General features: G+C 46.4%; 1 protein-coding gene across 1 annotated transcript in view; it reads right to left on the bottom strand.

The window, feature by feature from the left end:
* Window positions 1–921: 921 nt before the first annotated feature.
* The window catches only part of ITPR2 (inositol 1,4,5-trisphosphate receptor type 2), a 418,343-nt gene continuing 405,290 nt past the window's right edge, over window positions 922–13,974 (bottom strand). Inside the window, exons 56-57 of the mRNA XM_058655945.1 lie at window positions 3,746–3,907; window positions 922–2,597 (exon numbers count right to left, since the gene is read on the bottom strand). Coding sequence (XP_058511928.1) covers window positions 2,511–2,597; window positions 3,746–3,907 — 249 coding nt within the window. The 3' untranslated portion in view covers window positions 922–2,510. The remainder of the gene's footprint in view (window positions 2,598–3,745; window positions 3,908–13,974) is intronic.

Raw genomic sequence — 13,974 nt, 5'->3', positions numbered from 1 at the left:
AAAGTCAAACAACTGTGTTTACTGCAATATCACCATATAATTATGAGGATTAATTAATATTCACCTAGGACAAATATTCCAGTTGCATTAATGAACATGAACAGGCATATAACAAAACATAAATGTATATCAAAAGTCAAGTTTTCCCATTATTGCCATTCCCATTGTGAATTTCATGTCCTGGAAGTGTCTTTTTTCATTTGCTTTGTTTTTGTTTATTTACCTTTATGCTCTTTAGAAGTATTTAGGCAGGAAAGAAAGAGGCGTTAAATTAAAAACTGGGAAATCTGTAAATTTTCATCAACAAAGGATCTCGCTAGTTAATTGCAACACTTTATGGGCATTTTCTGGAGGGCAAAAGATGCTGAGACACGGTGAGCTTACGACACAATGGTTGTAGACTTTAGGGCACTTGTAGAGGACAGGTTCAGATCCTGCGGTTTCTTCCCTCTATAACAAACCATCACGGTGTGAGAAAAATGAGATAGCTCGTCATCTGAAAGACAGGTTGCTCCCATCTGTGTCAGTTCATTTATTCCTTCAACCTTAAGTTCAGGCATCAGAGGCCGATCTGATTTACTAAATGCAGACAGGTTCCTATTTAGGAAAAGGCTCAATATTCATTACCTTTCTCTTTTCTTTTCCCTATATAGAAAACTCTGCCTGAATAAAATACAATACCTACAACCATAGCTAGCAACGACAATCTTGGGATTTGAAAAATGACTGCTTTAGTCAACTTTGATGAAGTCACTTAAAAACAAATGCATGATGCAGTTTAAAGTTTTAATTAAAGAACTGAAGATAAATTGCCTAATGCTTGCTACGTTCAAAGACTTGTGCTGTATGTGATAAAGCACAACTTTTTTAGCATCTTTGCATCCTGGATAATAGGGTCCTTCAGCTATTAGAGAGAAAAAATATATAGTCACATCAGAGTGAGGAATTCTTCCATTGGAGAGGTACCTGAGAAGGTACCTGCAGACTGAAAATTCCTTGCTCTGGCTTCCACCAGCTTGGTTCTGAGTCTGTATCTTAACAGCATATGGAAGAAGGGTTGCTTCAAGTTTCCTTTACATTTGTCTCAGACCTTGATTTGGGACTTTTAGGAACCAAACATTCAAACTATGTTACAACAATCTAAGAGCTCTGACGGTTTTTCACCGCACCCTCTCTGGTCGTTGAGCCATGATGGTAACCACTCAAAGTTAAAAACTGCTGCAGCCTTGAGTGAGGCCGACATGCCGACAGCCTCCCTGAGTTCGGTGTGAAGGTTTTGCTTCCTTGCCACACAGCACTTCTCCGAAGACGTTCATTCTCTGGGTGGTACTCTAGTTTCCCCAGCGGAGATCCCTAAGAAAAACCTGATTGTGTCAGGTTATTTTCTCCCCCAGCAAATCCTGAGTGCATGACTTCACAAAAAAACAATTTGCGGAAGAGATTTCTATCTTACGTTTGGACAAGTCCTTCCCAATACAGTTTTAAACATGCAATCAAAATGCTGTGTTTTCTTGGGTATTCAACACATTTCACCCCTGCTGCAGGAATAAGACAAAAACACTTGGCTCCCAAAGCACAGCAAACGCAACTCAAAGGAATTCTGCTCCATGTTTATAGATGGGAATGCCATTGTTACAAGTCACAAGGGATTTCCTATCCCCTTGAAGCATTTTCATTTCTTGATCACTATATAATTTAATAATACAATGATGCACACATGTTCGCAAAAAAAATTTCTTCCCTGTGGCTGTCTGCTTTTTCTTCCCCAATCTTTTACAATTTCAGCCTCTATGTGACTTAAAACAAGTTCTTAACCAGTTGTATGAACATCTCCATTTGTGCTCCACAGTGATGGAGCTGGTGAGAAACTGGGAGCAGGCAATTCTATTCCAGTTATGGTGTCAGCGTGAGGGGTACAAGCTCCAATGCTGGAGCTTCAAATCCACTGTGTTTCATGTTATAAAAAAAGGAATTGCCCCGTGGCAGCTATACTTTCGAAGCATTAGCAGTTTTTTTAGCAACGCTCATTTTTCATATTTTCATGTCTTCACCTTAGTGATACTCAGCCACCACAGTGAGACTTCCCAGGCCATTGACCCACAGGCCACAAGGGAAAGAGAGGAATCCCAAACAGCCCAGTAGGAGGTAGGTAGCGGCTGGTGTTTAGACACAGCTGACTCCTGGCTGCTGAGCAGCTGGGAGCCCTAGTCATGCCGGGTCTTCTTCTCCCAGTCTCTTCCTACCCATGGCTGTGTCCTGAGCAAGTCGCTTCACGTTGCCTTAAGAATGCATGCTGTGTGCTTTTGGGTGGCTGCACTTTAGCCTGGGCCTTCTCAACCATGAAAACACAGCTACAGATTGTTCCCGGAGCACAACCGCTCCACATCTTGGCACTTGGTTGTTTTTGACTTTGCAACAATAGGCACTGTTCCTCCCCTCAGTCTCCGTTTTGTGTTCAGTGATCAGGCAGGCCGCTGATGAAAGGCTGGTCACGGCTTCCCCCCATGGTATCAGTGTGGTGGCATGTGATGATTCACATGGGGTGAGTTTGACCCCAGGAAGCCTAGTCTCTGCTTATTCTTCCTTTGTTCAGTCATCTGGGGAGAAGACAGAGAGCGTTCAGCTGATCTTCCTTCCCCAGCACACACATCGCAACCGGTCTGGCGAATACTTCCCCAACACCCACTGTCTGGCATCACATAGGACAGACTGCTCTTCAAAAAGCGAGTTTATTTTTTTTTTTTAAGTGAATTCTCATAAACACAGTGAAAGAGCAAACCCCTCCTGGGTGGTGGTGATGGGTGTATGGTTAGGCAATAGGAACGAGAGCTCTTTTTAAAACAGAGCTTGCTTGTCACATAATTATCACCGTCGCCACAGTCACTTTAATAGCTATCACGGTTACCATCATGATTGGTTTTATGATCGCTAACAATGTGATAGGTTGCAGGATTTGATGAGCATTGAAATGGGAGATATTTTTGTGATCTGCCTTTCCCAGGAGTTTGGGAACAGCTTTCATGGCTGAAAGTATATATATATATATATATATATATTTTTTTTTTTTTTTTTTTTAAATCAAAAAAGTGCATTGAGCTCCTTGTACTTTGGCACTGGTTGCTTTGCTCCTTTCCATATAAAGGGAGAGAAGCTGAAGTCTCATTCACTCAGACGTGGTCTCGCAGCACAGTGTGGGGCTTCTTTACTGGAGTTTTTAATCTGCTGTGGTTAATACTGAACTGGAACGAACTGGCCTAAACCAGCCTCCAGACTTGAAGCATGAGTTGGCCCAAAGGACTCTCCATATGTAGCCAACTGCGACCCAGCAGGAAGTGCAGAAAGGTTGTAGCCTCCTCTAAGAGGATACTCTCGTAGCTAAGCAACAGGCCTCAGCCAATCGCAGCAGCTGGACTCTTGGCCAATCCCAGGCTGAAGGTTGTCAGATTATGCCCAAATACGGCACAGGCGAGACTGTGCCTAGCAGGCTGTCTCTGTATGTCATTTCCTGCCCATCTCCCTATAAACACAGCTCACCGACTGTGAACAGACAGAACTGAGAAACTTCTTTGCTGTGGGGTTCTGTCCACTTGTCAGAACTTTTTCTTGGCCAAGTAAATTTAGCAAGTTAAACTCGTCTCAGGTCTTTGCACACTTACCACTGTTCACTCCCAGGAGCTTCCAGATGTCTTGGAAGACAGCAGGCAACCCCACACCACCCAGCTCTAAGGCCCCCAAGGACACTGACCTGCTCCTTGAGTTCTGCCAACTGACCCGACAGCTGCTTGACCAGACTCATGGTCGATTCAAGCTTCTCCTGCAGGTTCCGAATCTCGTTTTGCTCACTGTCTCCTTCATTGCTAACGAGAGACATGGCTCGCATCCGAGGAAACCAGTCCAGATTCTTCTCCTGAAAGCAATTATATGTGCAGAAACAAGGGAGTGAGTAGGGAAAGGAGCCTGACAGTCCATCAAGAATGTTTACGGGTGTTTATCATTAATAACACTGAAGTCAAAGGTGCTGCTCTTCCTCGTCTCCTCACTGGCCGGGGTGGGAATGAAGGGGTTAGAACTGGCTCTTCCAAAGGCCGGGAAAAACTCAGCTTCTGGAACACACTTGCTGTGGACTTCCAGGGAGGTCTTGGAAAGGAAGAATTTCTGACAGCTCCCTTTGGGCATCCCATGAATCCTGATGAATGATGAAGCAGGGCTGGAGGCTGGAGAGCAGATCCACGTGTGTGGGTACAGCTCCGGCATGAGCTGTTGCTCTTTTCCCTGGCACAGAAGAGATGGGTAGCTGGGTAAAAGACGAGCTTCCGTTCCAGCCACCCATGCTGGTCTCTCTCCCACGCTCCAGCCCTGCCAGTCTCCGGGGCCCGATCAAGAAGAGCAGAGTGGGCCACACGGCATAGGTCACTCATCAACTCCATTGGGAAACACTATATCGCAACTGGCTGAGGCATCAAGACTCAAACTTCTCTGTGCCAACAGCTGCTTTTAGGTGGACTAGGGTAAGTGTCCCCTCCATCACAGGAGAGACTCAGCTGTGCTGAAATCCCTGCCTGGTTGCCTAACATCCTAGAGTCATCGCGCATTTTTCAATCCCCAGTAGAGACCTGCAAATTGTATCACATCATCCCCATTTTACTATAAGGAAACAAGAGGCTCCAATGATTCAATGAGCCAAGTTCCAAGTATGCCAAGGGCACAGCTGGGTCTGGAAAGCTTTTCACCACTCACTGGGTCAATCAGTCTATCTCGATCTATCCACTTGCTTCTCTCAGGCACTTTCTCCTGACATGCCAGGCAATGAGTTTTTTGCTTACGATTCTTTCCATTCCATGGCCTGGTGAGGTAGCCTAGTGACTAAATCCTCATCTTGCATTCGCTGGGATCCCATATGCGCTGGGCACTGGTGCATATCCTGGCTGCTCCATTTCCCATCCAGCTCCTTGCTTATGGCCTGGGAAAGTAGCAGAGGATAAGCTAAAGCCTTTATACCCTGCACCAGTGTGGGAGATCCAGAAGAAGCTCCTGGCTCCTGGCTTGGGATCTTCAGCTGTTGCAGCCACTTGGGGAGTGAACCAGCAGACGGAAGAACTCTCTCTCTCTCTGTCTCTCCTTCTCTCTGTATATCTGACTTGCCAATTAAAAAAAAAGGCTCTTACCATTTCACCTTAGCTGGGGTGTTGGGGAAGGGTGTGCCTCAGAGTCCTTGCCTTCTCTGCCACCCAGTGGCAAGGTCCAGCGAGTGTGTCTCTGGGCTACTGCCATTGACAGTCGTACGGGTGGCCTTGCCAGGGGCTTTTCATTAGTGTTGCTGGGTCAGGAGAGTGACATGTTCTTTTTAGTTGCCTATCCCCAGTGCCTTGAAAAGGGCCAATAAAGGACTAAAGATAAAACACACTGAAGAATTTGAAATGGCATTTAACCAGCTGTAGCTAATTAGCATTTCAAAAGGGAATAGTCACTTACTCTGAAGTGCAGAGTGACAGTTTGATTCAATCAATCCTTCAACATCTATTATCAAGTACTTAGGCAGCAAAGTCAGATAAGATCCTCTCTCTGCTCTCAGGAGCGCTTGGCTAGCACAACTGCCCATAAGGAGTGGCTTACAAGCCCGTCCCCTGGAGTTGCTTGTGAAAGCTGTGCATTCCGACCCCAGCACCTCTTACCAAATTTGAACCTTAGCAGAAGAGCATGCTTCCTAACACTGGTTGAGAACCAGGGCAAAGAAAGATGACAGCTACTGAGGAGGTGACAGGGCAGAGAGATGCTCCAAAGGGGCAAGGTCTGCAATGACCATTGTAGGGAAGGACAGAGGGAACCGTTAACTGTTTGCAGGGCAGCACAGAGGGCTGACCCGGTGGGAGCCCAGGCCTTTGCCAGGAGCAGAACACAAGTCCCTCTTCTCCCCAGGCTGCTGGATGCGCACTGCAGGAGCAGAGCTGGATGGAGCCAGGAGGTCGGGTGCCCCTGGGAAGGAAGTGTGGAGATGAACCACCCTGTGTGAGCTGGTAGGATGAAGAACAGACCTGGGTGAAGTACTCAGCAAGCTCTTAATCCCATCAATGGGCTGAAGTTAGGTTCTGTTATCTGCCTAGTATCTGCATTATCCACAGCATTGCCCATTAGCTGAATTAACAAATGAAACCCAGGCCAGTAAGTGGATTAGCTGAGAGGCCCATTCAGATCTGTCTGCATTCTGGTTTGTTGAAAAGACAAGAGGCTGTGGGCAGAAAACAGAACGCAAGAATTTAAGACTCTGGAGGTAGCACAATTTCAGGAAGTAAACCTTGGGGGGAGGGTACAATTTTTTTTAAAGATGTATTCATTTTTATTGGAAAGTCAGATATACAGAGAGGAGGAGGGGAGAGAGAGAGAGGGAGATCTTCCATTTGCTGATTCACTCCCCAAGTGGCTGCAATAGCCAAAGCTGAGCCAATTCAAAGCTAGGAGCCAGGAGCCAGGAGCCTCCTCCAGGTCTCCCACACTGGTGTGGGGTCCCAAGACTTTGGGGCTGTCCTCTATCTACTACTTTTCCCAGGCTGCAAGCAGGGAGCTGGATGGGAAGCAGGGTTGCCAGATTTAGAACTGGCGCCCTCATGGGATCTCAATGTGTGCAAGGTGAGGACTTTAGCCACCAGGCTACCATGCCAGGCCTGGGTAACAATGTTTTAAGTACTGTATGTAATATTGAACTTGGGCAGTCAGTGCTTAATGGGAACAGAGTTTGAAGCAGGGAACAGGAGATGTTCTGAGGACATGGGGTGGTGATACTTGGACATCAACATGAAATATACTTAAGGCCACAAAACAATACTTAAAATGGCACACATTTTATGCATATTTTAGCCCAATTGAAAAAATCATGGATTTTGAGGAAGCTATTTTTTCTGATGAATTGTGCACAGGGCCTTGATGTCACCCTGGGGAAGTCAGCAGCCTGGGTGGATGAGGTGGCCATGCCCAGTGAGAGCTGAGGTCTGTGATGAAGAAGAGGCTCTGGCAGGAGAGCCAAGAAGCCAGCATCTGGGAGAGGCACACTGGTCCTTGCTCGTGCCTTATGGACGGCAGCCAGGGCATTGCTTCCCAAGATGACCGGGCTTCAGGTGACAAGGTGAGACCCAGTGTGGAGGAAGCACGGGGAAACATCAACTCTGAGAAAGTTTTCAAAGGAAATTGAGAAACCATGTTGTTTCAATGCCCAGCACTCCGTTTCTCTGCCAAGGAGAACACGGGTGAGAGTTTGTGAAATCGCATTCCAAGACAGGCTGTTGCAGGCATCCCAGGAGCCGCCACCAGGCACTCCCCAACTCCTTGCTTTTGAGGAAACAGTGGCAGCTCTCAGGGGACCCCACCAGAGCCACGTGGGCTAAGAAATTCTTTCCTTCACTCTGCTTCTCTGCCCGCCTGTTTGATTAATCATTCTGATGTAGAGCTGCTGTGTGTGTGCTGGGTACTTGGAATCCACAGTAAGCCAACTCCTGCTCACAACAATGTAAACAGTCTGTGTATACAGAGTGCAACTTCAACCAAAGTGTGACAGGCACACGCTCTGCTGCAGTGCTAGGGAGGAGTCTCCACCCACTGGTCTTCCACTTAGCTCCTAAACACCATTCTCTTCCAACCTTCTTCTGTTTTTTTTTTTCCCCCTAATCTTTGACCTTTTTTTTCTCTTATCTTTGCTTGGTTCTAAGACTTTTTCCTTTGACCTTTTTTTTGCTTGGTTCATTTCTCCCTACTATTGTATACAGGTTTGACTATTCTGAAATGAAAACCTAATTTAAACATAATGCCTTCAGTGCTGAATAAGATTTTACGGTTCTTAAGTTTTAAGGGAGCCACACTGGATGCTTTACCTTTTCACTGCAAAAAAGGCAACTGTGGGTTGCCTTTTAAAAGGAACTGTGGGTTTAAAGGAACTGTGGGTTGTGTTTTTTTTTTTTTTTTTTTTTTTGGTACTTCTAAGAATCAGTTTTGACGTAGTTAGGGAGGAAGCCAGGAGAAGTTGAGGAATAACCAAACCCCACCCCTTTCCATGCTGATCCTGCATGGCTGCAGGCATGGCACACCCATTCCCTATCATGCACCAGGCACCATGGCACTTCCTAAATTCCAATGTATGTTCTGCAGCCACACATGCACCACACGCCATGAGACTCCCAGGAATGAAGAAATACACTTCAAATCCACCCAAGTTGCACTTCCTTAAATAGTCCCTTACGCCCTGACACAGAGCACCACCTCCATCACTCTAAGTCGTACAGATTGCAATGCTCATTTTCTCCCGAGGCTGCCTGTACATCCTAAGTATGTATTTCCTTTGTGCTTTAAACAATTTTTTGCAGTGCTTTCCATTATCTATGTTTTTCTTTGAATTCTTTCAGACTTAGAGGGAACAGCCTGGAATAAGTCTAGTGGGAAGGATTGGAGTATCTCTCTCTCCTTCTCTCCCACAGCGGTTTCCCCAACAATTTTTCTTCAAAAATCGCTGCAAAAGGCACTTACTTCCCTCAGATTATCTCAAATACAGCAGTGATCTTATACTGTTGCACTTGCTTCTCCACCAAAAGCAGTTCCAAAAGATCCCCTCTCTGCTCTAAGGTTTCCATGAAGGCTCGTTCCAGGCGGGGTAAGCAAACAGGTGAACCCAAAACACAGCCAGGCCCTCAGCACAGATGCAAAGGGCAGTTAACAGAAGACGCCACTACCTCGTCACGGTGCTTGTGATGTGTTTGCCCCAAGCCCTCAGTGCACTCACAGATGCCATGTACATCTTGTGATGGTGCATGATTATTAGGTTCCCACATTGACTGTGGCGAGTCAATATGAAATCGTTTCCTGATTTCATCAGGAATGAAAATATGTGATCACAGGGTAGTATAAACTCAGGGAAATCATGGATTTACTGCTAGACTCCGAGGTTAGAATATATGATCCTAGCAATATGGTGAGTGGAAGTTCAGAGCTTTTCAATGTTTCTGAAATGCATAGCTCTGAGACGAACTAACATGTTCTGTGAGTCCTTTAGGATAAATCAAAGCACCCAACCATAACCCTTGCTATCTCTAAATAGGACTAACAATCTATCTTTTTGGATCAATAGACATAAGCTTAAAAATCCTTTAGCTGGGCCCGACGTGGTATCCTAGCAGCTGAAGTCCTCACCTTGAATGTGCCAGGATTCCATATGGGTGCTAGTTCTAATCTCGGTGGCCCTGCTTCCAATCTAGCTCCCTGCTTGTGGCGTAGGAAAGCAGTTGAGGATGGCCCAAAGCCTTGGGACCCTGCACCAGTGTGGAAGACCTAGAAGAGGTTCCAGGCTCCTGGCTTTGGATTGGCTCAGCTCCAGCTGTTGCAGCCACTTGGGGAATGAATCAATAGAGGGAAGATCTTCCTCTGTCTTTCCTCCTCCATGTATATCTGACTTTGCAATAAAAATAAATAAATCTTTTTTTTTTATTAAAAAAACCCTTCAGCCATTTCAACAGTCAGATCTATCTGCCGTGTTTAATTTTTTAATTACTGGTAAAATGAGTAGATTGTCACGGTCCCTCAAGAGCAGCTGGGCTACGTTTTCTTATTTGGTTCTTAAACATAATCATGCATTTGTGAGAAAAGCACCCAAACCACCATCAGAATACTTTGGTGCTGGTTTTAATTCAACCCTAAATGAACTGTGTGACACAAGGCGAGAAGCCTTACTCCCTGATTCTCAAGTTCTCCATCCGTCAGCCCTACATGGTACTGACACCTCTTCCAGCTCTTCAATCTATGGGCTCAAGAGTCCAGTGAAAACTATGAGCAAACAGAAACACATTTCAGCTAAGAAGTAACCCTGAAGCCACACAGCACAAGCTCAGTGCGTGATGAATGCACAGCCTGACCCCTGTGAAGTTTGGGTTTCCATGAGATCTCACAACATGATAGAAGATGCTGCACTTGATCCCCAGTTCCAGCCAAGTTCTTCCATGTTACCTAGTGAGTAATCATGCTACTACCCAGTCCCTACTGAAACTTCAGGAGAAACAGACACAGCCTAATTCTTCTACAAGTGAGAATTAAGAAGCAGTAAGAATAATTTTAGTGATTCAAACATCAGAGAGATGTTCTTCTATTGTTTTATTTCTATTAGGTCCACAAGCTAAAGAAAAAAATATGTACGGAAGTGGCTTGCCCAAGAGTTCACATGTGGGAAACTTGGTCTACAACGTGGTGATTGTGGGAAGTAGGGGAGTCTTGGGAGGTGGAGCCCAATGAGAAGCCTTTAGGTCACTGGGTGCATTGCCTTGAGAGGCACTGAGCAAATTCTTGTGGGCACTCAGTTCCCGCAAGAGAGTTGTTACAGGGAGGCTGGTCCCACGTGCTCTTTCTCACAGGGGATTGACTGCCTGACTGAAACAAGTAGGAGCCCCAATCTTGGAGTGTCAGCTCCCCAGGCTGTGAAGTACGTAAGCCTCTTTTCTTTATGTACATGACCAATCATCAACTAGCAGTATAAGCCACAGCACAGCTCTAACACAGGTCCCATTTGCTGACCTCCCACCAAGTGTCAGATGCGTCAGTTATGACCAATGCCCACACCATGCATGAGGGAAAACTGCCAACATCCCCACTGCAGTGGCAGTACTGAGGCATAGAGAGGACCTGTTTCTAACTGGGCTTTGGCCTCCACCCTTGCTAACTGTAAACCGTGTGCTCCTTTTACCTCCCTGGATGACCCTCATTGATGAATGGCTCTGGTCAAGACTTGACTTTTGAACTTTCCAAGAAAACAAAGACTGGAATGAATCTCTAATCATGAAGTCTTGAATCCCTTGATGACTTCTCTGGGTCATACTAAAAGTTTGCTTATTGAAAATGAAAAACACCAGCCCTCTGGGCATCCCATCAGAGAGGCACATACAAAACATGAATGGAAATACATTAATACTTGACTTTGTCTGCAGGACATTGCTGCTGAGGGAACGCATGGGAGGCACCTTTCATTGTGCCTAGGAATGCAGTCTCAAGACCTTTACTAAGGTTTTCTTTTTAAATATTTTCTTTTTAAATACGCCTTAGATTTATGTTGCATTTTTCTACTTTAAATTCACTTGTAAATCCTCCCATGCTGAGTATGACCATTGTCCCCCAAGCCTTGGCATGACATGTCACTTTCCTCTCATCGCAGTTTCAGTCTGAAGACTCTAGAAATGGCTCTCAAAGAGAGCACTAACAAGACAGTCACCCCCCACTACACCAGGAGGTCTCCCAGGGAAAGACCAGTCCTGCTTTCCTGGAACTTCAGTCCCAGGAAAGTAACTGTGAACAAGGACTCTGGCCAAAGTTGAGGCAATCGTTTCTGTAGGGCAGGAGCACCTTGTGTGGCCCAGAGGACACCAGGTCCACTTCAGTAGGCACCATGGACTTCTCACCTTTGCACCAAAATAGCAGTCTTTATCTTCAAGATGGAAGGACTGCTATGCATTTGGTGTGGGTTCTACCCCCGTTTCTTGTTGAGCACCCCAGGAGTATATGACAGGTACTCCTCTGGGTGGGCAGCCCAAAGGCTGGCTCCCACTGGCACGCCCACACCTGAGTTCAGGAGAAAGGAAAGATGGGCTTGGGGAACACTCCCTCCTTGACCCAATGTTAGGGACTGCAGGTGAAGCAGAAAGGATCCTGTTGTGTTGTTTGAAATTATGAGCCTGTCCCTGCAATGAGAAGTAAATGCCAATTCTGGTGACTCGTCCTAGGAGAGCAGGAGGAATGAATTGTGCTTTGCTAGAAAAGCATGTTACAGGATTTGAGGATTCACTTTTCTAGCTGGGCTGAAGCAGGCTAGTGTGGACTCTGCTCAGGTTTGAATGCTCATCCCCTCCCAAACTCACATTGAAATGTCATTGCTACAGTTAATGATGTAACAGACTAAAAGGCCAGGCCTTTAAGAGGTGACTAGTGGTATGGGTGGAGTGATGGAGCGGTGCTTTTATGGAGTGAAACAGTGCATCAGACAAGGGGAGCAGTGCAGCTCGCTTTGCCCCTTTTTTGCCTTCTTTGTGCCCTTCCACCAGTGGGCATCCCCTCAGCAGCTGCTGGTCCCTTGATCCCGGGCTCTTCCAGAACCCTGGGCCGTTGAATTCCTGCTCACTGTAAATGACCCAATCTGCAATATTCTGTTTCAACAACACAAAACACACCAAGACAATGCTCTGAACTGGAAAGGGATCCAAAGGGTTCAAACATTGAACAAGAAATTATGGGATATCAGTAAGTGCCAAGCCATTGGGCTTCAAAGACTTGTAAGTAAAGATCCCTGTCCACACAGAGGGTCTGGACTGGTTGGGGGTTGGTATGGGGAGAGGACAAAGAGAAAATCATGCCAGGTGGTGGCTTGGGTTATTTGGAGATAACCCCAGGTAAGTTGGAAAGGTACCAGTTTTGAAAAGCAGGGATCTGGGAAATGACCTGAAAAATTAGGGGTTGATTCAAGTATAACGAAAACTATTCAGTTAAGTACTGGGCCTATGGCAGCAAGTGGCTGGTCTCACTCCATGACTGCTGAGGTTTTAAGTATACACCACAGAATCGGGAACTCATCTTACTTCCGTGGCCCATGGTCCTCTTTCAGCTCCATCTTTTAGGAACTGCCTGTTGCCCACGACCATGAGGATAGCAACACAGACAAGAGAAGTGGCTTGTGTACTCTCTTTTGGTCCTGTCTCACCTCTAACACAGATAAACACGCCCTTGTGTGTCTACAGAACGCAATGCTGCATGTGTTCCATGTGGGGAGTCTTGTCTGTTCCCTGCCAACACAGTACTAATGGGCAGAACCATTAAGGGAAAGGCCCAGGGCTGGGGAGACCTAGCAGAGCCCCTATCAACTGTATCTCAGAGTAGAGTTGGAAAAGAGAGTCCCCTGGCCACTAACTTCAAGAGGACTGCTAGGCAGGCAGTAGCACAGGGAGCAGGACTCTGGGCTGTGCAAGTAGCTGTGATGTAGCTTGCAGCAAGGCCCTGGGCCTGCATCCAACCTGAAGCAGAAAGCATGCGGAGAACACTGAGAGTGGGGAATAGAGCCCAGCACCCACATCAACTATGAGACACTGACTTGTTGGCTTTCAGAAGCCAAATGCTACCAAACTGAGGTACTAGAACCCTACAGTCAGAGGCATAGGGGCCTGGGGAAGCTGTGCAGACACAATGACAAGGAGCTGAAACTCCTACAGGGTCTCCTGTGAGGATGACACGGGCCCAAGGACTTGAGCATCACCTGCTGCCTTCCAGGATGCACCTTAGCAGGAAGCTGGAAAAAGCAGTCATATGACTCAAACACAGGCACTTACAAAGATGTGGTCATCCCAGTGTTCTAACTGCTGAGCCAAGCACCTACCCTCCTCCCACCCTCACTGGTTCTTAAATCTATTGAATCTACATGTTTCTTCTTGGAACTTTAAGCTTTCTTATTATTACTATTTATTAACCTCTACATTATAATTTCCTAAGTTACTATCTCTTAGCCTTGTGAGGAGAACAAATATTTATTTTTTCTCTGCAAAAGTAGAAGCATTTGCAAGTCTCAGGAGGATAGGAAAGAACCCTGGATAGTTCTTCCAGGTGAGTCTGGGACCAAGCATTCTGAGCAGCACATGGAGTACTCAGGTAGGTGGGTATCTGGTGTCCAACCCATGGCTGCCAGAATCTGCAGCCTGTGCCCAGGTTTTAGCAGAGTGCTGCTGTAAGGTCTTGGTAGAAGGTTGGGTGCTACTGAGGCTAAACAGGTCTGGGACTCAATCTCACGGCCTAGGATGGGCCCGTCAGCTGCTCCTACCCCAGGACAAATGGTGCCAAGAATCAGGGCCATCACAGATCTCTCCCACTCACAGTGGCCTCAGTGGTGGCCCCAAGCTGTGGGAATTCTCCTTTGCCAGCGCCAACCTGCAGCACACAGTACTGGCTGACTGACCAAGCTGCCCTCAAGTGGTCAAC

The sequence above is a fragment of the Ochotona princeps genome, chromosome 27 (genome assembly GCF_030435755.1).
Source record: "Ochotona princeps isolate mOchPri1 chromosome 27, mOchPri1.hap1, whole genome shotgun sequence".
In the NCBI taxonomy this organism is placed as follows: domain Eukaryota; kingdom Metazoa; phylum Chordata; class Mammalia; order Lagomorpha; family Ochotonidae; genus Ochotona; species Ochotona princeps.
The sequence above is the reverse complement of the archived record's forward strand: the minus strand, read 5'-3'. Positions and strand labels throughout refer to the sequence as shown.